The sequence below is a fragment of the Lepisma saccharinum genome, chromosome 15 (assembly GCF_977018435.1).
Source record: "Lepisma saccharinum chromosome 15, izLepSacc3.1, whole genome shotgun sequence".
Taxonomy (NCBI): domain Eukaryota; kingdom Metazoa; phylum Arthropoda; class Insecta; order Zygentoma; family Lepismatidae; genus Lepisma; species Lepisma saccharinum.
The window spans coordinates 75,385,269-75,409,787 of NC_139243.1; the positions used below are offsets into that span (position 1 = coordinate 75,385,269).

Sequence of the window (24,519 nt, forward strand, 5' to 3'; positions counted from 1 at the left end):
AAAAATTTCAGTCCACATCTAGTTAGATTCTTTTAATAAAATCTGCTAACCAAGACAAGGAAGTGTGATATATAGTGCTAGTAGTGACAAAGAAAAAGTGGGTTAGTGTATTGTCAAATTCCTTACCCGCGCTCAACTCTCAACCAGTGGTCAGGATATTTTGTTTTCCCAGCAGAGATTGACTAAACTAATGGCCGGAGACTGCAAAAAGCGGTGTGGGCCAGACAAGGACGAAGAAGTATTCTGTGCTTTAATTTTATTTTTACAAACTGTGACAAGCTTGAGGACATTGAATGTACGTGTAGATTTTTCTGTAGTTAATTAAAGGCTTTTCTTTTCCTTTAACGAAAGTAAGATATGGGTTGCGATGGTGGAACAATTCCCAGAAGAGATGAATTAGTTCGAACAAAGAAGAAACCTGAACAGGTAAGGCAGTAATCTTTTTCGACAGTGTTTTTTAAAAGGTTAACAATTTGTATATTTCTCAGGTGCACAATGTTGATTTTTTTCTTCACAAAAAGTGCTTCCCATCGACAAGGTATATTTCGTTCATCGAAGAAATTGGATTAAAATTTCAGTAACCACCAAACGTCTCTAATTCCCTTATTTTCCACATTGATACTTACGTATTCTGCATTCCTAAGGGTTCTTCAAGTTCGCGTTTCGTTTTTTGCACGCAAATAATCTCAATTTTCGAAATATCGAGTATTTTTATTTTGTTCGCTTTCGCTTGCGTTACACGCGATATTGCGGAGAAATCTTGACTAAAGTCGTTTTCACGTTCAGAAGACACAACGGCGCTTATGGAGAAACCGCACAGTGTTGCCAGTACAGCGCTAGCTCATGTCGCCGTGAAATGATGACCTTCACAATGAAGGTGTTACATATTTTGTATATATAATGACAATTATATGTAATTATTAATATTATACTGTGAACGTTACAGTTACAATTGCGATCACTACACGCGCGAGTGTAATGCACGAATATGACACTTCAGAAATCACTTAAAAAAGTAAAAATCACTGAGCGCTCACACAACTGAAAACACTTTTTCGAGAGAAGAAAAAAGTCTAAACAGACCAAAACAGATCTCTCACTCAAGTAAGGGGAACCCGGCACATGGGTTAGCTTCGGTAACAAATTTCTTAAAATTTGCAGGAGAAAAGACGAGAAAGTACTTACGGAATTGCGTTCTTGAGGCCTTTCTGAAGCCGGGAAAATTGTTTTTTCGAATTGTGCAACTTATTTGGCCTGTAAGTACGGTATTTTTCGTCATTCATGCATCTCCGTTGTACGATAGCTCGTGCCGCCATTACGTGAATCAAATGTTCCTTGCGTTCGATCATGTAACCCCCTGTCAGTGTAGCAACCAGGCGGTAGTTTTACAAGATGACGTGTGAGCGGTTTTTTTTCCCCCAATTTAAGGCAAGACTCTAGTTTACGTCCTTTTGCTAAGGAAGGTAAAAATTTACTATCCTTCGGACACCTCTAATTATTTCGTTTCATCAATTTTTGACATTCGCACTTACGTATCAGCTTCACGGAACATTCTTGAAGGTTTAGAACGGTAAGAGTCTAGTTTACGTCCTTTTCCTAAGGAATACGTGTCATATATCGTTGGAAAGGTTATTTTATAAGGAATTCAACAAAGTAAATGAGTGCTAATGGAACCTAACCTAACAGGCCTAACCTAACCTCGTAGGAATACCTCGTTCCCGTGAATGGTTATTGACAGAAACTGTACTTACCCTTCGGATGCCGGAGCGCCGGCTGTCTGCTAGCACGGTTTTGTAAACAGGCAAGAGGGAGTGCGCAAGAAAGACGTAAACGGGTAAGAAGGAGTGGCCAAGAAGGACGTAAACTAGACTCTAGCCTTTAGAACATCTAGAAATTGCAAAATAAGCTAAACTAAGGCGTTAGTTTTCGGAATGGAAACTCGATTTTCGAATTATTTTTTTGTTTCACAACCAAATATATATATATATATATATTCCTGATACTACCACGACACCAAATTTTAACTATGTTTGCCTAACCTAACCGAACTAACCTAACCAAGCGCCAATGGTTCGTGGGGCTAGCGCCAATGGTTCGTGGGGCTAGCGCCAATGGTTCGTGGGGCTAGCGTTAATGGTTTGTGGGGCTAGCGTCAATGGTTCGCAATTATTTCCAATTTCTAGATCCTGATACTAACACGACACCAAATTTTAACTATGTTTGCCTAACCTAACCGAACTAACCTAACCACGTGCCAATGGTTCGTGGGGTTAGCGACATGCCATCCTTCTAACTCTCGTTGCAAATGCAGACAGTTTGAAACACTGGATACCCAATGAACATGAACAAAACACAATCCCGACACGTCATGTTACATTCACGATGCGTGATGCTGTACGAAGGTGTACGCTCCAAACGCTATTCTCCGTCGGAGAATTAATTTCCAACGAACAACATGAATGTCAGCTATGAAACATTCCCACATCACACAAAACACCTTCCCGATGTTCGACAATGCTACAGGAACTTATTACGGTAAGTAGTTTCTTCTGTAAAAATAAGGAAATGTGTCCGAAGGATAGTAAACTAGTACCAAAATGTCCTGAAGGAGTGAATCGAGAAAAACCGATGTTGTCCGGATATGCGTAATTGAACGTACTGAGGAATTTTTTTAGATGATGAAGCACATATTTAGGGGTGAAATGAGAGCTAATGGAACCTAACCTCGTAGGCATACCTCGACCCCATGAATGGATAGTGGGGCTATCGTGAACAGAAAGTGTAAAAAGAAAAAGGTACGGTAAATGTCTGTTATATCGGAGACACTTTTCTTCAAATTTACAGGAGAAACTTCTTACGGAAATGAGTTTCTGTTGCATTTATCAAACTTCGTGGAGGTATTTTGTCACTATGGAATGCTGCACAACAGAAAATAAGCACTTTTGATGTAATAAAGTAGCCTTTTGTGCGAAGCGACAACATTATACCGTTGTTTCCATTATGAACCTACAGATGGCGCGAGTGTCGAAAGTCACGCAGTCTCGCGAGAGGAAGAAGTGTTTCCAAACGTGCCTTTTTTACCAGAACTTTTTATTTTTTTTAACTATGCTTACCTAACCTTGCCGGAAATGGTTCGTGGGGCTAACGTGAATGGTTTTTGGGGCTATCGTGAATGGTTTTTTGGGCTATCCGTCAGTGGTTTGTGATGACATAATGAACACGAAAGTAGGTATTTTTCGGTTAAGAAGGTTGCAACACTGCATGCCCAATCCAAATCGACAAAACACAAGCACGACACGTGATGATCCACAGCTGTGCGCGAAATATTCTATGTTCCGCAACGGAAGAAAGGATCCAAAAGAATTACTCGTAATGTGAAAAATCGAAGTTATTTTCGTGTAAAAAGCATAATGGCACTTGAAATAGATTCCGCAATACACAACTGGAACTGAAAATATGCGTTAGAAATGTGTCTCCGATGTAACAGACATTTACCAAAGGTACTTACCCTAAGAGATGCCGGGTGCCGCACCACGATCGCGCACCGCGAAAGCAAAGAAGCAATCACCATGCAGATAAGTACGTAAAGTATAGTCTTGCCTCAATTTTCGCTTAAAAACCTTTTGTGAATAGTTTGTGCGGCATTTATCGGTTCATAAGTTTGGAAACACTGCACATCAGCTGACGATACTGCATATCAGCTGACGACAGACAACGTGAGTCAAGATTTGCCCGCCGAATTAGCAACGACCATTAAATGATTATAATGTTAAAAATAACGCTTCTTTCATGGGAAAAAAAGTGATCCCCAGCTTGAAAAATGTTCCGGTATGCATATGAGGTAAGTAGCAATGATTTTTATTTGAAAATAAACGAGTTTAAGGTGTACCTACTCCTGGTACCTTAGATTCAAGTTGCAACCCAAACAAACAAATGAGTTATGGCCCACTTGAACTGATAAGACGTCAATGACTCAAGCAAGGCATGTCATATTTCTATCTTGAAGCTCCATGTTTTGTCACGTGTTGGAAAGCCTTTCAAAGGTTAATATGGTCTCTATGAATTTATGTGTACATTGGAAACTGACAGGTGGTCTTCATTTCAGTATTAATGTCGACAGTAATGTAAACAAAAACAACGTATTGTATTTGCGACAGCACTAATGTTGCTCACAACAGCAGCATTGGAAATAATTGTCAATTATTAAATTTAAGTAATTGCAATTCTATTATAACAAACTGCATGAAGTTAATATTTCTACTCATTGGAAATAAAATAACAACTCGAAAACTTGGTGGTGATTAGCCGGAATGCTGCGGTGAGTCGGCTCAAGATGGCTAGACAACGTCTCCTTACATCCCATGTGGCTCGGGTTACGAAGAAACTCCGATGCCCGGTTCGCTCAACGCGCGTTAAATTTTAAAGAAGCGTTAAATCAAGTTAACGCTACATTAGCACATTGAGGCATTTCTCCAACCTTCGTTAAGGCTAACAGACCTCTAATGTCGTCGTTAAATCTAATGGCACTCTTTTGCTTCATTAAAGTGCTTAACAGCGCGTTGTGTTGTGTCGGAAATAAGATGGAGAAATTGCGTATGCCAGCTGTTGTGTTGAAATGTTATCCCAAACCGATTTGAACACATTATTTCCATACCATGTCTTTCTACAGCAAAAATAATTTTCCCATTTCGTATTTCATATTATAAATTCGTACTGCAAATCAGAAATCACATGTAAGTTAAATGAGAAATATTGTATCAATATACTTTTTAAAGTTTTGTCAATAATGGCATCGTGATCATCACACATTATTCAAATTTTATTAATTTTGCCTGTCGAGCCAAAAATATATGCTTATAGTTAATTATACGAACGTGGTGTTTTTAAAATGCATATTGGGCTTCCACCTTTAATGCACTGTAACCATAAACACAAAATATCGCATGACTTTTTAAAATAATGTAACATCCTTTTGCATATTTCAATTTGTATAAGGTGAAGTTATTCACCAAAATATTCGGTGTCGTCGTCCACGCCGTTTTCCAGTGGATCACATAGAAACTGGAGAAAGTCGTGGTTTCTTGTGTTTATGCTTATGTCTGCTTATAACTACCATTCAAATTTTATGTTGTTTTTTAAACTGAAAAATGTCAGAAAACGTAAGAGATAAAATTAAAATGAAGCAACTGTCCTAGAAATAGGTAATACACGTCCTGTACTCTCCTATAGTGCAAAATAAATTTGTGACATTACACAACGTAACTTGCAATCTTTCAAAGTAGTAGGGAATTGTTCTTTCGAACTTTTCAAATTATTATCCACCTACTCCAATTAACATAATGGAAAAAAATGATTTTGCAGTGACGAGAATGCTTGACACAAATGTTCATCATTCTATATTCTGAATCACAAGCGGCTAGGGACAGCTGTAGCAAACTGGAGATGCTAAAAGCACCAAACCTGACCTGCCTAACCTAACCTACAGAAATAAAGAAACCCTGCCTAACCTATTTACTTATTTAGCTCGTAGCTGTACGTAAGTACTGTATAATAAAACATGTTGTTTAATATAACGTGAGTCTTAATATAATCACAAAATCAAAACAATTATTATGCAGTATATTGAAAATGGGCTGACATATAACGGTGCAAATGGAAATTAAATCGTATTCATAACAAACTGAAAGAGCACTTAAAAATAGAAAAAAAATCAACCGTTACATGTACAAGGTACATTTACGAACGACTACCATCTCATCGCGTAATATAGCTTACTAGTACATATGTTGTTTCATTAAGAAAAAAAGCTTGAGATCCTAAGCAGTTTCAGGTATATAGTTTCGTGCATGGACATTGTAACATTTTGACATAAAACACACTACCATCCATTCGGAAATTATTCCTTGTACATACGTACGAGTGGTAATGATATTGTCTGAGTGCACTCGTTATATTTTTTACCAGTTATGATAAATTAAATTTAAAATATCATATTAATCAACCGTTCCATGTACAAGGTACATTTTCTGAATGACTACAATTTCACCACATAATGAATAACCAAATATATTGTAAAGAACCGTACTACACATATATATTTCATTAAGGAAAAAAGCTTCAGGTCCTAAGCAGTTTAAAGGTGTTGTCGTTTCGTGCATGGAAATTGTAAGAGTATCCATATTTGTTTGAAAAACACACTACCATCCATTCGGAAATTTTTCATTGTACATACGTACAATACAAGTGGTAATGGTACTGTCTAACAGTGCACTTGTTTTTTTTTTTACCAGTTACGATAAATCAAATGTAAAATAAAATATCATATTAATCAACCGTTCCATGTACAAGGTACATTTTCTGAATGACTACAATTTCATCACATAATGAATAACCAAACATAATGTAAAATACCGTAGTACACATGTATGTTTCATTAAGAAAAAAGCTTAATCCTAAGCTGTTTCTGGTAATGTAGTTTCGTGCATGGACATTGTAAAAGTATGCATATTTGTAAAACACACTACCACGCATTCGGAAATTATTCTTTGCACGGTACGTTCGTACAAGTGGTGAGGATACTGTCTAACAGTGTACTTGCCCTTTTTACCATTTATGATAAATCAAATATTAAATATCGTATTGTATTATATATATTTTTTCTTTGAAAAATATTTGTACGAGACAAAAACACAACGATTCAGAAACCTCCCTTGTACATATGCATGAACGGTAATCATACTGGTTAAACATTTTACGTGCCTTCATTTTTTGTCAGTGATTATTTGGAAACAGTAGATTTCTTGTTTGCAATGCCAATAGAAGTGACTTGCAATATTTACATATTATTTAATTGCCATGTCATAGTAAGTTAAGTTATGCATGGTGTACATTTCGTGAAATGTTCTCTTTTGTTGAGGAAAATTATTATAGCAAACACACGTTCATTTCCACCTTTAGGCCTCTTTTGCAATGCCATTTTAATATAATTAAATTTATAAAACTTCAAACAGATTACCCTAACCTAGAACAGTAAATTTTATTTATATATTTATGATCTTGTATTGGCAGTCGGTAGGCATTTAAATCTAACTTACGAAATTACAATGTAACTGTTAATCCTAATACATAATATTTTTGGTGTGCGGACGTAAATACCTAACTAACATTCATTTCTTAAACATATATTTGTGTTACACATTACTTTATTTATTTTTGTTCCTGGGATTTCATACAAAAAGCCCAAATCCGCTTACGCACAGTCTACTGTCCACGGCGCAGCCAATAAAAACGTTGCATTTCTCGTATCAAAGTATGAGAATAGTAAGGCATCAAAGCAAAACGTCTCTAACATGTCGTTAGTTAACGGGCCTATAAAATCGCTTGAGCGAACATTAAAAGTTTAACAGGCTGCTAAGATTTTAGTGATGCGTTAACTATCAACTCGTTAAGAACGTTTTAAAGATGGTTGAGCGAACCGGGCACAAATGCATGAAAGTAATATTTCTGGGAACCTTTGAGTGGTTATAAAAAATAATTTCATTATTTTCTCCACAACTTTGTCACTGGAAGTTTTTACTTGGAATTACAGAACAAAAAATGGCCAGCGACAACATTTTCTACTGCACGAATATAAAAAATCTCCACATACTTTATTTGAATATTTTTTAATGGGAATATGCTTTAAAGTATTGATAAATTCTGAGCACCACCATCACCTATGACAATTAAAAAACAGTGTCAATTTTTTTCATAATGAATGCTTCAACGTTAGGAATAAAAACAATGTAAAAATTTTGCTTTCACAGAAAATTTGCGTTTTTAATTTATCTAAAAATATGTAAGCAAGTTACCAGTTTTTTGTGTTCACCATCGTATTCTCTACAAAATTTCGTGCAAAACTGCAGGTGCTGATTTTACTTAAGCTAAATTTGTAAATCGAGAAATTTCACAACAGCGCGCTCGTATTTTCCCATAAGAAAAGCATTGTCTGTAAGAGCCCATTGTGTCTTCTGAACGTGAAAACGACTATAGGGTAGTCCATGATCAGTGGTTATGAAGTGTTGCACCCTTCTTCATAGAAAAATACCTACTTTCGTGTTACTGATTTTGTATTTTTTCCAGGTTCGAAAACTCCACGAAACATGAATGGATAGACCCACGAACCATTCATAAATAGCCCAACGAACCATGCACGGCAAGGTTAGGTTAGGTTCTGTTAGGTTAGGCAAACATATTTAAATTTGTTTTTCAAAATTAGAATTTTTTTTTCGGGTTTGAAAACTCCACGAACCATGCAGGGAAAGCCCCACGAACCATTCATAAATAGCCCCACGAACCATTCATAAATAGCCCCACGAACCATTCACGGATCGACGAACCATTCATAAATAGCACCACGAACCATTCATAAATAGCCCCACAAACCATTCACGGATAGCCCCATGAACCATTCATAAATAGCCCCATGAACCATGCATGGCAAGGCTAGGTTAGGTTCTGTTAGGTTAGGCAAACATAGTTAAATTTGTTTTTCAAAATTATAATTTTTTTTCGGGTTCGAAAACCCCACGAACCATTCATAAATAGCCCCACAAACCATTCACGGATAGCCCCACGAACCATTCATAAATAGCCTTAGAGATACTGGGCGAAAGGGGGGGGGGGTTATAACCCTCATCAACCTCACATTGAGCACGCCACTGATCCTGTGCACGTCATGTTGTTGCAAGTTTGTAATCAGAAATGATGAACAGTAACTCACGTTTATTTACGTACTAGAACTGTTACACAGTTACAAAACTGCATATTTGGAAACACTGACCGGTTGTTACGTCATGAAACGCTCGCAAATATTTGGTTCACGTAGTAGACAGACATCAAGGGAACAGCTGTCGTGCATCGGAGTGACATCAATGTCGAAAATTACATGATTTACAAGCAAAAAATTTCGACAAGGTGAAGACAAACTTCAAAGACCTTCCTAAAGTATAAATAAACCCATTTCGGTAAGTACTTTCTCCTATAAAATTGAAGAAATACGTTTTGGGGATACGAGAATTTTACCGAAATTGGTACTAACTTAATATTCCCAGGACAGATTTCTTCATTTTTACAGAAGAAACTGTAAATGTTCTTTATATCGGAGACACATTTTTATAGAAGAAACTACTTACGGAAATGAGTTTCTGTAGCATTTTGAAAGGTCGTGGAGGTATTTTCTCACCGTAGAATTCTGCACAACAGGAAATAAGTACTTTTGATATAATAATCTTGCATTTTGTGCAAAGCGACAACATTATGCCGTTGTTTCCATTATGTACCTGCAGATGGCGCGAGAGTCGAAAGTCGCGCTCTCGCCAGTGTTTCCAAATGTGCCTTTTTTTTACGAGAATTTTTTTAAACTATGGTTACCTAACCTTGCCGGAAATGGTCCATTGGGCTATCGATCAATGGTTCGTGGTGATATCGTGAATGGTTTTTTGGGGCTATCTGTCAATGGTTTTTGGGGCTATCCGTCAATGGTTTGTGGTGACATAATGAACACGAAAGTAGGAATTTTTTGATTAAGAAGGTTGAAACACTGCATACCCACTCCAAATCGACAAAACACAAGCACGACGCGCGATGATCCACAGCTAAGTGTGCCATATTGTATGTTCTGCAACGGAAGAATGGAACCAAAAGAATTATTCGTAATGTGAAAAATCGATGTTATTTTCATGTAAAAAGCATAATGGCACCTTCAACTATGTTCTGCTATACATATTTGGTAAGTACAAACCATCCGAAACACAAAATATCCAATTTTAATGTGTCTCCGATATAACAGATATTTACCAAAGGAACTACTTACGGTAATAAGTTCCTGTAGCATTGTCTAACATCTGGAAGGGGATGTAGAAATGTATCATAGCGGAAATTCATGTAATGTCTATTTCTTTCTTTGTTTTCTCGGTTCTCTAACACCCAATATGACGCTACCGTACTGGTTCATCGCACGATGTGGCAGTGTTTTGTCGATTTGGAGTGTGAATGCAGTGTTTCAACCTTATTCACTGAAAAATCCTAATTTTGTGCCCGGATTGGAAATTATTCTAATACCTTGTTAGCCCCACAAACCATTTCCTTAACGTTAGGCTAGGTAAACATAGTTAAAAAAATTACATCGGCTTCGTTCACAGGAATTTCTTGGGTTCCGAAGGTTGAAACACTGCATTCACACTCCAAATCGACACGAACAAACAAAACGAACAAAAGACAAGCACGACACGCGATTATCTAGGAAGGTGTACATGCCATACTGTGTGATACGCAAGCGAGACAACACAAATAAAAATAGTACTCGTAATGTGAAAAATTGACATTACTTTCATGAAAAAAAACCGAGAATACACCATAAAGAATGTTCCGCGAAGCACATAGGTAAGTACGAATGTCAAAAATTGACGAAACTAAGAAGTTACAGGTGTCCGGGGTATAGTAAATTTTTACTGCTAATATATTTGTTTTCATTGTTTGATTGATTTGCTTTATTTTCGCTTTTATGCCACTTTTTGGCTAATTGCTAAGATGGGGGTGAGTGATGAAATTGATGAATGGACACTCTCAAACATCCATGCCCTGGCTGCGATTCGAACCTGGGAGCCCTGCGATCATATCGCGATGTGCTGTTAATATATTTGTGTGTGTGTGTGTGTGTTTCTGTATATATCAGTGGTGAGATAAGGTAATACATAAGACTGAAATAAAGAAAACATCTGCCTGCACCATTGAATTTTTGGAAAGTTCACCTTGAAATCTGGGAATTATACTCGAATTATATCATGGTCTAATGGATAGCCAACCTGTAACTGTAAGTTTGATTTATTTTACAGAAAGATAAGGACTCAGAGCTCCTATTTCGATGGCAGCATTGTTCCATAACCCAGCAGAAGCTGCAGCTTCCAATTGTTGCTTGTGGTCTTGGAAGACTCTACAACAAGGATGCCATCTTGGAAGTACTCTTGGACAAGTCGAAGATGCCTGATGTTGCCAGTCACATTAAGGGCATCAAGGTAAGGTTCCATCTCATCCATGTTTGTTTGTGTTTGGTTATTTAATGCTGTTGAATTGGTGAGATTGCAGATTTCCATTAACACTCCGTTAGGCATGTGGGGTACCAGTGTCCCCCATCAAGCAAGATTGCAACACTGCACATTGGTGTAGCTGAACGTTCTTTCTTTGTTTTTGTTTTAGGCTCAGCTGTGTTGTTCTGTTGCCATGTTATATTATAAAGTTAATGTCAGTCACATGCGTAGAAAGACAGATATTATATGGAAGTGGGTTAGTGAGGAAGGGAAGGACACATAGGTGTGTGTTAGTAATGAAAGTGAACATGAAAGTCACCCTTTGGCCGAAAGTGAACGTGGCACTGCTTCAGTTGTTACATATTTAGACACTTGGACGGTAACTGTACCCTAAGCATGCGACTGACATCAACTTTATACTATTATGCTACTTAGAAAGTGGAGCAGGAAATTGCATGGCCTTACAAGAAAGACAGAGAGAGAACTTTTCAGAATGCATGTGCGGTAGAATTCATGATGCATTTCATACCTTAAATATAGTTAAAGTATTGGGGGACAGGTGCATCCCACGTGCCTATGTATGTTAGAGAAAATGATGTGCCTAACACAGGGTTAATCAAGTGAAGTGTGTGCATCATGATTTTAATTTTTACAAATGTTTCATTTCTGCTAAATAATGATTGTTGTGCCTGCAGTTCATTCATTTTTAGAGGATTAAATTGAGTGATTTAAAAAAATCTCTTTAAAGAAATAAATTTTAGAATAATGTACATAAGGAATTTGTAGATATCAAAATCGCTTTTGATGAAAGTACATTAATCTCATAATTATTTAATGGTGTTAATGGCTCTAAGAAAAAAAAATATATGTACTGATGTGGTGAAGGTCATATGAAAGGAAATGTATTATGTAAACCATAAGCGCACTTCGATAATTTTTATAGCCCCCCCCCCAAAAAAAAGCTAAAATTTTGTGTAGAATAATGTATGTTAAACCATAGTGTCATTACTACTAAAAAACTGAAAAATGTGTACTTAACACATTTAAAAAGTAAGAAATTTGTAACATAAGAAATATCACATTACCTATTTGCTTGGAACAAATTCCTCAAATCAGACAGATGAACAAAAAGCACATCTGAAATACAATATTAGGCATACACTTTTTGTCGACATGAGCAGAAGTGGAGGCTTAACTAAAGTGTAAATCACCAACCCTAAGACCTTCTGTAAACAAACGGGCTCACTGATTCGATGTATCACTTCGCATCAGCTGATTCATGAGCGCAATCATCTGCTGTTACACTCATAGTTCGCCGCACCTATTCATTTTATATAAGAGCCTCTGAATGTTAGAACCCGCTCTCAAAACATCAGACGAATATGCAGCCGCATACATTGTTACTTCCCCGGTCATTCTCTCTTTCATAACCCTTAAAACTGCAGGCACTGATACACCACTGCACTGGGATACCAACTTAACCACTTCTTTGACTGGTTTCTCAGGATACCACTGACAGAACATTTCATAAATATTGAGTAGAATCTGTTTCTCACCCCTTTTCAAAGGCTGTTCTTGCTGGTGTTTTGAAAACAAGCTCTGAGAACACTGAGACTTTTCCCGCACGCATAGTACTCGGCATTTTATTTTTCTAAGGATAAGTCAGGCAATATTACTAAGTTGCACTACTTCCTTGCTGTTCACATGATTATTTTTAGAAAATAACCAATGTTATAAAATATCATTATGTACACAAATCTCTAAGCTCATTGAAAGTTACAATGCATATTACTAGAAAATGTTCACACTTATCTTGCCTTGCCATGCCACCAAGTTATTTTACGAAGTGCACTATATTTGGCGGAACAAAAATCATTATTAGGATGCTTGTCAAAGTTTTCAACCGCAATACAAACTTTTTGTCTTGTTTTGATCATCATCAATATATTTATTGGACTTACAGCAATGCATATGGCTGTTTATGCCCATTATATATTTTATTTACATAAAATACAATTTACATAAAATCTACAAACAAATTTCAAATACACTCCTATCTATATCATCCTTAGAAATCTAAATTACCATGTTATATCATTTTGTCTAAATAAAATGCAAGTAAAATATATTCAATTCACATGCAAGAAAGAAGCCAAATTTATGGGAAATGATTACTGGTGCAAAGAGTTAACCATAAAGGTGAAGCAATAAGTACAAAAGAAAGAGCATTGGGTTTAAAGTGAGACGTCATTTGCGGCAGCGTATCCCATACTACAAATTGGCCATTGTTTTACCTTGCGTAATGAATCCTGTAACAACGCTGGATTTTCGTGTGGATTATTTTACTTCTATGAGTTTGCAATGCTTTCTGCAGGCAGGTGGTTTTGTTTACAGAAGGTCTCGGGGTTTGTGATTTGAACTTTATGCTCATTCCGTGCACATTCTGTTATGTATATGTGCAAATATCAAGAAATATGTAAATATATGTGCTTATAGAGTGAAATGTGTAAAAATATGTACTCAAATGAAATATGTAAATATATGTAGTTTAAAATACACGTTTTTAGACACTTTTCTGAATGAAACTCAAACATTTCACTAATTTGATCCAAAAATGTTGACAAAAAATGTGTAATTACATAATTATCTGGGCCCTAGTCTTTATCATTAAGCTGTAGATAAGCATAGCCGCTGATATTTTGCAAACTATTATTAAAAAAAATCTCCAAAATTCAGCTACAACAACCCTGGATAAGGTATAAGACAACGAATAATATAATACAGGATTTTTGTATTTGTACAGCTGCACAAGGTTTGCGCTGCTCATGCCCAAGTTGAATATTATTTCCAAATGATTGTGACCTAACCTTCACCTAACTGCTAGATGTGAATGAATTATTCAATAATATTTGACCAGACCGTGACCTGAGTATTACTTGAGTGCTAATGTGAATCATTAAAATGAATTTAATCCTCATGGAGCTCTGTGAAATAATTTATTACAAACTTCTGTGTTTTTCCAGGATGTGAAGGACCTGAACCTGACAGACAACCCAGCGTACAAACCAGTTTCTGCACAGAAAGGAGACTCCTATCCTGACAGGAGAGCCTCCCCTTACATTTGCCCTGTGATTGGCTTGGAGATGAACGGGAAGTTTCGATTCTGCTTTCTTTGGAAATGTGGCTGCGTGATGTCGGAGAGGGCACTCAAGGAAGTTAAAGGAACAACGTGCCACAAGGTAAGGTGTTGTGTACTTGTTTTAAACAAGGAAGTGTTCTTTCAATTGGGATGCACAAGGTACCTTATTTAATCATGTATAATGCACACTTTTATCCAAAATTTTTGTTCCCAAAAACTGTGGTGCGTATTATACACGGAATAATTCAGACAGCCAACATGAAACCATACACGGCCTTTCCATGATTTTGGGACACTTGCATTGATTTTTCATGTTTACGGAACCCTTTCATGTTATATATCATTGTAAAGCTTGAATCCTGCAGTTTCTGAATATGGAAACAGTATTCCATACAAGGTAACGACGCTAATGTGAAATCGGTTGAAATAAGTTCATCAAAAAAATGATGGAATGTACTGATTTTTATGGTACTGTGGATGAAAGAAAACATAAGGAAGAAGATAATAAAAATTAAAATGTATTACTGGCCAAATAATATGACTTACATGGAGTGTGTAAATTTCTTAATGGAAGAAATCTTGTGCTGCTAACTACTATTTGGAAGGTCCTGAATGTGGCTTGTATAAATATTACATTAGACACGGAAAGAAAAAGTATATATTTTAAAGTTCTTTTAGAAAAAGAAGGAATGAGCAAAACCACGTATGAAAGTTTGAAGGCCATTTCACATGATTTTTCATTTTCTAATGTAATGTTCTGCGACACCAAGAAAAGCAGTGCAACTCTGGCAGAATTCGAGCATGCACCTTCCGTTACATGGGATGCATATCAGCAGTATTTGTTGGGTGAGAAATAATAGGAAATGATTTCCTGAGCACTGCAAATCCATAACGTAATTCTGATCTATTACAGAATAAATAACATGGTTAAAGAGTGAAAGCTTTTGGATGCTAAACACAATGGAGGGAGAGGGGTGGAGGTGGCATGGGTTGGAAACTTATTGTTTACACAAGAGGATATTTTGCTCTTGGTCCACATAGCAACTGATGACTCATTGAATAGGTATGACGTCATTCACTCTTGATTAGCATGGCATCAGCTTTACGACCTATAACTAAGAAAGCCATTTTTTTGAAACTGGATTGTACTGTGCATTATATACGAGATATAATTTTTTGTCACTTTTACCCATCAAAAAGCAGGGTGCGCACTATACATGCGTAAATATGGTATTCATTTTCGCGGCAAGTTTCAAAAGGTCCCGTCCTCTGCGAGTTTACCCTCATGTGAGGTTCCGTTCACTACAGGTTAATACATTCAACTTTTCATTTTGCTTTTATTTACCATTAGTTTGTCTCATTGATATATGTTTCTTTCTTCCTCGTTATATAACATTATAACTCCCAACTCACCAATATTATGCCACTGCTTTCCTTCTTGTAGTCGTTGTCTCCAGTTTTTAAAATTCGGTCTCTGTAAACTGCCTCTTACATCGGCTTCCTTTTTTTAAAAAAACAAATAATAATAATAATGGTTTCAATTTTATTATTATTTTAACCACTCGAGCTTTTTGTATATAGTATGTTTTGTTTCGATATGGCTATCCTTCCAGATTTCACTTCTTACTAAATTCCTTTGTTTTATTAATATAGCCATTTGTTCACTATTAGTTTCTTATATAGTATGTTTCTTCAAACATACAGTCAAAAAGTTAGTTCCACTAGCATGAACGAAATAGCACATGGAATATGGAGGGCAGTTCTTGTATTTATATGAACCAAACCTACTATTCTACATAATAACAAAGTCTGTTCAAACATTTTTCATAGCATGACATGAGTCTCTACACCTTGTTCCAAGAATCTTGCGTCGCTTGCACCAGCCAAATTGTTTTAAAAAACAGTCTCCCTTCAAAAAACTGCTATGATTTCCAGATTGTATGAAATTACCTCTGCTTACAATTTATTTTAGAATATTCCAGAGGTTCTCTTTCACTGATAGTCTGCATATCTGCGATAGGAAATAGGCTTGCAGCAGTAGCGAAGTGTGAGATTTTTACGTAGTCATCGCAAGATTTGCCAAACGTCAGGGTCCACCTTTCAAATGAAAATAAAAAAAACATTGAGCCTAAGCAGGGATTATGACCCTCACCAACCTCTCCTTTGGCATGCCACTGAACACTCGGAAGAATCTTGATGACACCAGAGAAATCCTGTCGTGGCTGTAAAGATGGGGATGGGGGGTGAAAAGAAGGCCTGTTATGACCCAGACCTTCAAGGGTGGGGGAAAGTAGAGATCCTTGGACCTTGTCGTAGTGTCTGCCTGTTCGGAATCTTTCGGCTGCTCTCCAGAGACCTGAGGGATTCGCACCATTTCTGCGATGAGCTGAGGCTTCTAACACCATTGCCTTCAATAGGAAACTTGGTGAGAGGGTTCAACACAAGGAAAAGTACTGGGCCCTCATTTTGATGCGCTAAACTTTAGTGAATCTCTTGCGTAATTCAAGCTGCTTCATGCTGTCGCTTGGCTTATTTCGCACAAATGCAAATATTTTGTCTTATTTTTTACTTCTTCTGTATTAAAGTGCAATATTTTTGTTATTGTGCTTGGTCATCTCCCGAAGACCAAGCCTCTGGCTTGCAGCACCATGAAAGTTGTGCAAATGTCTAAACGACAGCAAAAGCAAACCACACTAAGGTTCACATGAATGCCTAAACATAGCAGTTGTTTGATATTTGCCTGATTGTCTGCAAGAGCCAAGAATGATGGAAGCCATGAAACAAAAATGGCTGCCATTTTATATGAAATGAAAAAAAATGCGTTTTTATGTACTCATTCATATGGGTAAAAAGACCGATATTTTAAAAAACAATTTTGGGGCCATTTTGATATGGATTGACCCCTCCCCCTCATTGTGTGAAGATATGTGTTCAAAAATGATTATTTACTTCATTTTTCCATCTTTTACAGGATTTCTAGATCAGTGAAAATGCTGTTCAGAATAGAATATTTACAGAAATATTGACTGTAAAATTATCAACAATTTACAAAAATGTCTACGTCACTCAATAGTCATTGAGCAGTGATCTGTTCCATACTTACTGTAAATAAAATGACTTGTATGGTATGTCTCATTGTTCCGAATGACCCAGGATGGGGGTAGGCAAATACAGGTTGCCCATGGTACCTTAAAATTTTAACCTGGTGCCTGAATGTCAAAACTTTTTTTTTCTTAATAATAATAATAATAATAATAATAATTCAAGTTCACTATGGAAATTGCCATTACCTTTTATTTAAAATAACTAGTATAGTATATTTTTTTTTCATGTTTGTGAGTTTTCTGTATCATTAAATCAGAATACTAAACATGCCATTATAAATTTTTGCACAGTTGCTATTTGAATTTTAAAACCTGCAGCAATATGTTAGAATCTATCTTATATTAGAATGTATTGCATCAAGGTGGATTTAAATGGAGGTTTAATTAAATAATTTGAAGGATAATGTACATAAGGATTTTGTGGATAACAAAATCACTTTTGATGAAAGTACATTCATCTCGTAATTATGTAATGGTGCTTATTATGCTCTAAGAAAAAAAAGCAGGGAAATAAAATATATTATATGTACTGATGGGGTGAAGCTCATACGAAAGGTAATGTAATGACCCAGGATAGGGGTAGGCAAATACAGGTTGCCCATGGGACTGTAAACACACTTAAATTTCTCTTGATTTAAAATTCAGTAATTTTTATGGACCAGAAGCATTTTGTGTACAAAAATATACAAAATACTAATCATGTTAAACCATAAATAGTGTCATTATCATTAAACTGTAAATAAACATGGCAGCTAATATTTTGCAAACTATCGTTAAAAAAATTGCCAAAATTCAGTTACAAAGACTGAAAATTACAATTATAGAGTACATGCAGAATGTTTTATTTTCACTGTGAGAAAATTTACTGTAATTATTATACTTTCATTAACTCACTCAACAAACATTACCATAGTAGGTTCATATATACAGTATCACAAATAGAAAAAATTATACTTTCATATATTTTCTTATTGGCTTTAATCAAACTGTACAAATATTTTACAGGGCCGTTTACTAGAAAAAGTATTTCTATAAAAAACATACATATATATGTATGGTGCCAAAACCATTCAAGCAATTTTAAATGTGTTTTTAAAAAAATAAAAAATCAACAATGATTTTTTTAAAATAAAAATCATGATTTTTATCCACCCTGTATTGCATAGTTATTGATGCTGTTACCAGTTGAGCCTTCTGTAGGAAGGCCACTCCGGAACAAGGATTAATTTATTTTAATCCAATCTTGTATTCAGTCTGGAAATCCTGGAAAAGTCAGGTAATTTACTTTTTCCAGAAAAGTCAGGTAATTTACTTTTTCCAGAAAAGTCAGGAAATTTACTTTTTCCAGAAAGTCAGGGAATTTACTTTTTCCAGAAAAGTCAGGGAATTTACTATTTGCAGAAAAGTCAGGGAATTTACTTTTTCCAGAAACCCCCCCCCCCCACAAATGTCAAGATGAGGACAAATTGAATTGGGGATCTGACCCCTGTGTCCCCCTCCGATTTCCATGAAACTTGGCAGGTGTATAGAGGGGCCCAAAGGAAGAAATACATGTTTTTTTGTTTCAGCTAAAAAACGTGATGGGAAGAAATATATGATCAGCATTCAAAATACTTCCAGAATCACCTGTTGCCTTGTAATCTTCCGAAATTTCCTTTGTTTAAATTTATTTTATTGCGTTCTGTAATAGACATAATGGAATGGCGAATATGAGAATTTTGATTGTGAAATTGTGAAAAATCCTGACATGATGGGAAAAAATGGATGTTATTTCCGTGATCAGCATTCAAAACACTTCCAGGATCATTTCAAATCATCCAATTTTTTTTTTAAAAAAAGCATGTAAAAATTAATGCTTTATACTTCATCCTGGCTGGAAAATGGCCACATTACTTTATTTAATATTTTTTACAAAGTTCCTTGTATAGAAGAATGTAATTCTTAAGAAACAAAGTGAGTAATTCTTAACAACACTGCAATACAATTTTAGATTCCAAATATTAAATTTTATCCAATCCCAGCACAGGTATATATAAATGTAAATTCACTATACTCTATTAAATAGCAAAAATTATTGACCACAAGCCTAATTTCTTGACCTACCTGTTGATTTCTTAACTTATTTGACATTCTTGACTAGTAGATACCCTGCATTCTCGATCTCTGGCCACTTTGTAGCTGATGTGATCAGCACCATGCTCCTTTACTTTGCCTTTGTCCAATGGTTGCTCCCAGGTTCCCATTTATTTGAGGTTGGGTGAGCCCCAGAACTGCATTATGCAGGGACAAGACTGGAAAAATTCTTAACGTAAAGCATAATTAAATAGCTTGCGTGTCTTATTGTTCCGAACAACCCAGGAATAATGTTGAATCCACATGCTCGTCACAAGGAATATGCAGCTGTAATTGTTCGTGCTTTGCATTGCAGTGTCAGCAGCCGTTCGGTGAAGAAGACGTTGTTATACTGAATGCAGCAGATGATGATCTGGACCGGATGAGGACCAAGCTCGAGGCGAGGCAAGCGAGGGCCAAGGCAGAGAAGAAAGCCAAGAGGAAGATGAAGGAAACTCAGGACACTGAACCGATGGAGCCATCGTGCAGTACCACAGAACCGGAACCATCGAGCAGCAGTTCAAACGGTACCAAGAAGACGAAAATAGAGAACAGCACAAAAGATGCAAGGAACGGAAGAGTAAATGGTAAGTACCTGGTACAGTGAGACAGGGGTGCCCATCCCCATCCCTCGCCCCAAAAAAAGTAGAACATTCACCCCTTCCCCCCTTATGCCAAATTATTTTTCTCACACAAAATTTGCTGAACAATATAATGGACATATTTAAGCAATACATGTTTACTAACATATAACATACAAAACTGCTCAGCTTTACTGCCATTTACTGACAGCGTCGAATGACATGGGTACCTGGGGGAAACCCGGGGGGTTAAGGCGGTCAGGGGCTTGATGATGATGATCACATCACCCCCACTCATGACCGGGTAACTTCCGTTTGGGTATAAAACAAACACCACAACATTGTGAGAGTTTTTATTATATACAACTGAAAGAGAGAACTCTAAGCTATTTCTGTTGAGATACTTGTCATATCGGCGAACAAGGTTTACAATACCCATGTCAAAGAAATCTGCCACCTGTGCATTTAGCCATGCAGTAAAACTGTCCTTGAGCTCCTGTCATTGTTGAAGCGCTGTGCCCCTAGCCACTTCATGTGTGGAAAGAGGTGATAATTGCTTGGGGCCAAATCTGTGCTGTAGGCAGGGTGGTCGAACAATTCACGCTGAAAATGTTGGCTTTTTGTGGGCCAAAGAGGTGAAAGCGGCTGAAATTCATCGGGAGATTTGTGCCGTATATGGGGAGAACTTCGTGAGTGACAGTGCTGTTCGGCATTGGTGTCGTGCTTTCAAGGATGGACGAACAAACATCCACGACGAGGCAAGGAATTTTTCCAAGCACTGTCACTCATAATGTTCTCTCCATGTACGGCACAAATCTCCCGATGGATTTTAGCTGCTTTTACTTTACCTTTTTGGCCCACAAAAAGCGAATCACTGCACTGTCTCTAATTTTATATATTTTTTTTTATGTTGTAACTAAATTTTACTTTAAAACCACAGATTAGAGAATAATATTGGTCAGGAATGGAACCTCCAAGTAGGCTTCACCCAAAGTTTACTGGGGGAAAAAAAAAATTACCACAATTAAATATTGAATCCATTGCCAAAGATTTCAGTTCAAAATAATATTGTGCTTTTGCATTTATCATATTTTTGATTAATGGCATACTTGTTAAGAAGACTGTGTTAGGAAATTTTTAAAGATACCTCAAAATATAGAGAAATGGAAAAAAATGGCCAGAAATACTAAAAAAGTTAATAGCAGTTTTCCGATTCTAACTTTGGGGAAATGAGGTTAGCATCGTCTTCGAGGCACAGGAAAAATTATGATTTGCCAATTTCCAAGCCGTAATCATGAAACAGTTCATCAATGAGAAAACTTAGTTGCCATTTTATTTAAATATCTCTAAAGGCAGCGGTAGAAAACTGCAGGGTGCCCATTGACAATGGCACCTGAAAACTTTCAGCTGGCGATTGAATTTTTAAATCCAATCCTACAAACATTAGTTTTATTATGGAAATTTCAATTGTTTCTTTAAATAACGAGTACAGTATGCATTTTTTTAAAATTTTTTGTGTGTTTTTGTATCATGTATATCATTAAATCAGAATAATAAACATGCAATAATAAATTCTTGCTATCTGAATTTTAAAATCTGCAACTATATGGTAAAGTATGCCATTTAAACATGCTTCCAAAAGTGAAGCACGGGATGGTAAAATCAACAAAAATGGAAAAGTAAAGCTTTGATTAACACAAAATTGCACATGAAGGTAGAAAATTTGTTTATGCATTAAAGAAAACAAGAATTGTGTACAAAGATGAAAAAGTATATTTTTATATGATGACGTCACATTTGGGTCATTAACATGATGTTTAAAGGCAAACAAACCAAACAAAACTTACAGTAATATGGTATGTGATCTCCCCGGATCTTCACACAAACTTTACAACGATTTTCCATGCTTTCAATAAGGTGATCAACCATCACAGATCTGAGCAATGGCCATTCCTCCATTAGGGCAGTTTCCAACTTTCTGAGACTGGCTGGAGGAGGTAAACGTACAGAGACAGAACGCCCGAGGGCATCCCAAAGGTTTTCAATGGGATTATGGTCAGGGAAATACGCCGGCCACTCCATACGAGAAGTGCCCTCACTTTCCAGGTACTTGTCAAGGATGTTGGTTCGATGAGGATTGGCATTATCGAAATCAGGACCAACTGCTGCAGCGTAGAGTCTCACAATGGGGTCTAGGACTTCATCACGATACCGCGCAGCCGTCAAACAACCAACTTTAAAGATATGCAGTTCGGTGCGATATCCCATTGAAATTCCAGCCCATACCATGATGCTGCCAACTCTGAATGCGTCATGTTTGATGATGTTCTTGGCCTGATTGTGTGCGCCTCGTTCTCTCCAGACCCTTACACGCTTATCATCTGATTCCAGTGCAAATCTGGACTCGTTCGTGAACAGGACATTGCACCAATCTGAGACAGTCCAGTTGACATGTTGACAACACCTCTTCAATCTTGCCCATGGCTTGGACGGTTAGTGCAACACAAACACATGGTACTCAGGCACGTACAATCCTTTCATGTGGAGCCTTCGGCACACATTACTGGCAGATATTGTCTTACCAAGTGCCGCTGCAACCATGGATGTAACAGTTGTGGAGGTCGCTCGTAGATTCCGCTTGGCTATTATAGCAATATACTGATCCATCAGCGGGGGCCTTAACCCTTGGACGACTGGGCACAGGTCTCCGGACAACTGTTTGACTTGTTTGAAATTGTTGTCATAATCGAGAAATTACAGAGTAATCAACGCCAAAGAAAAAACGACATCGTTGATTGACTGCCCTGCTTCAATGAGTCCCGACAGCATGCCAGTGCTCACTATCTCTCATTCATCTTCTTTCAGCCATAGAAACACTAATATTATCAAAAATAATCCTACAAAAGTTATAAAAACTTCTTATCATCTTTTAAATGCACCTAAACCCTTCAGAATGCTGACAACTTCAACGAAAGTTTGATGATTCTTGCACGAAATCCTTGCTTTTATGCTATTTCGAGTACAGATTATTCACTCTCTACTTACAAAAAGGAAGCTACACATAAAAACTGACATCTACATCCGAAGCGATTTTCAGTCACTCAAATTCACTTATGTTTTCGAAAATTTGCATTGCGTGCTTAACTTTTGGAAGGCAGTGTATTACAATGTATTGCATAGCAATTCATGATGTTACTGGTTGAGCAAGGTCACTCCAGTGCAAGAATCAATTAATTTTAATCCGATCTTGAATTAATAAATTAAATGTTTGAAGGTCACATTTCATAGGTTATCTTGGATTCATGGGTTTCTTGAGTTGTATTTGCAAAAAGAAAGAAGAAAGTCGGGTACCTGAGAAATAGTTGCTTCCACCTGAATTTAATTTTATCTACCCCTGATTAAAGTCACCCGTACAATGCACATAATTATGGATCCATTTTACAGGGACCAAACAGCAGGAGATCGTAGATCCGGCTTTCAAGAAGGCATCAACATCCTACAGTGTAGCAAAGGACCCGAAAGCCAGCGAGGTATTTAAATCCCTTTTCACCTCCCACAAGAAAGCCAGAGGGCAAGAGAAGGCACATTGGATTACGTACAACCCTTTTTACAATTGAAGATGAGAAAATATACAGGGTGTCCCTAAAATAATTGGCATATTTTTGTGAACAACCTATATATAATTAAAATTGAATGGTGTTTTAAATTGCTGAACACACTTTAAGTGGAGCAATTAGACTTAACTTTTTTCGTATGTTGATGTTTGTAGAAGGTGTAATGAAATATGGTTTTGGCTGTCGGGGGACAACCTTAATGTACATGTTCACTTTTTTTTTTTTTTTTTTTTAAAGTGGTTCAGAAAAATGAAGCTACCTGAAAACAGTGACCTGCACATTTTTATCACAAATTATACATCCAAAAAAATATTTTTTGCAAATCTTTAAAATTCATAACCTCCAAAATGAAATAAATGATGTAAGGAAGGTTTATTTTCTATGTATTTCAATTGTACATAACTCTTGTAAATGTATACAGGGTCCACATAGCTTGTAACTTGTGTAGTATATATATATTAAATCCAACACAATCATGTATCATATCATGTCATTAATAATAAAGGATTAATAAGTTTTTATAATTACAGTGTGCTATTCTTTATTGAAACTTTTTCATGTTTAAATTGATGATTTATATTTTTAAAATTATGAAATTCAAAAAATGCATTTCATTAAATTTTCACATCTTATTGCTAGACGTGGACTCAAAAGAGGACACATCTAAATTTTCAATTTGACTTCTTGATCTTGGTTTTTCCCAAAAATTCAAAACTGGCTGAAAATTGGCCAAAGGAGTGTTGAATCCTGGTTTAGCTATATTTTTAAATTTAGACATAAACAGATGTAAAATATCCTGTACTGATTTAATTTCCACAGATTGTTCATTGTGAACTAGGTCATGACTGTTAAACCATTCAAAGTTCTGTTTTGTTCATTCCATAGTATACACATTTTTTTTAA

The 24,519-nt window shown here is 36.5% G+C and overlaps 1 protein-coding gene across 1 annotated transcript; it reads left to right on the top strand.

The window, feature by feature from the left end:
• The first annotated feature begins 249 nt into the window (after positions 1–249).
• On the top strand, positions 250–24,131 carry LOC145999509 (replication termination factor 2). Its single transcript, XM_083136472.1, has 5 exons — positions 250–426; positions 10,875–11,054; positions 14,090–14,305; positions 19,738–20,008; positions 23,447–24,131. The coding sequence occupies exons 1-5, from the start codon at positions 358–360 to the stop codon at positions 23,617–23,619; spliced, it is 909 nt and encodes a 302-aa protein (XP_082992598.1). The 5' UTR covers positions 250–357; the 3' UTR covers positions 23,620–24,131.
• Positions 24,132–24,519: the final 388 nt, after the last annotated feature.

Coding starts and splice junctions, on each gene's coding strand:
- LOC145999509 (XM_083136472.1), top strand. CDS start 358: ATGGGTTGCGATGGTGGAACAATTCCCAGAAGAGATGAATTAGTTCGA. Junction 14,306..19,737: donor AAGGAACAACGTGCCACAAG/GTAAGGTGTTGT, acceptor TTTGCATTGCAG/TGTCAGCAGCCGTTCGGTGA. Junction 20,009..23,446: donor AAGGAACGGAAGAGTAAATG/GTAAGTACCTGG, acceptor TCCATTTTACAG/GGACCAAACAGCAGGAGATC.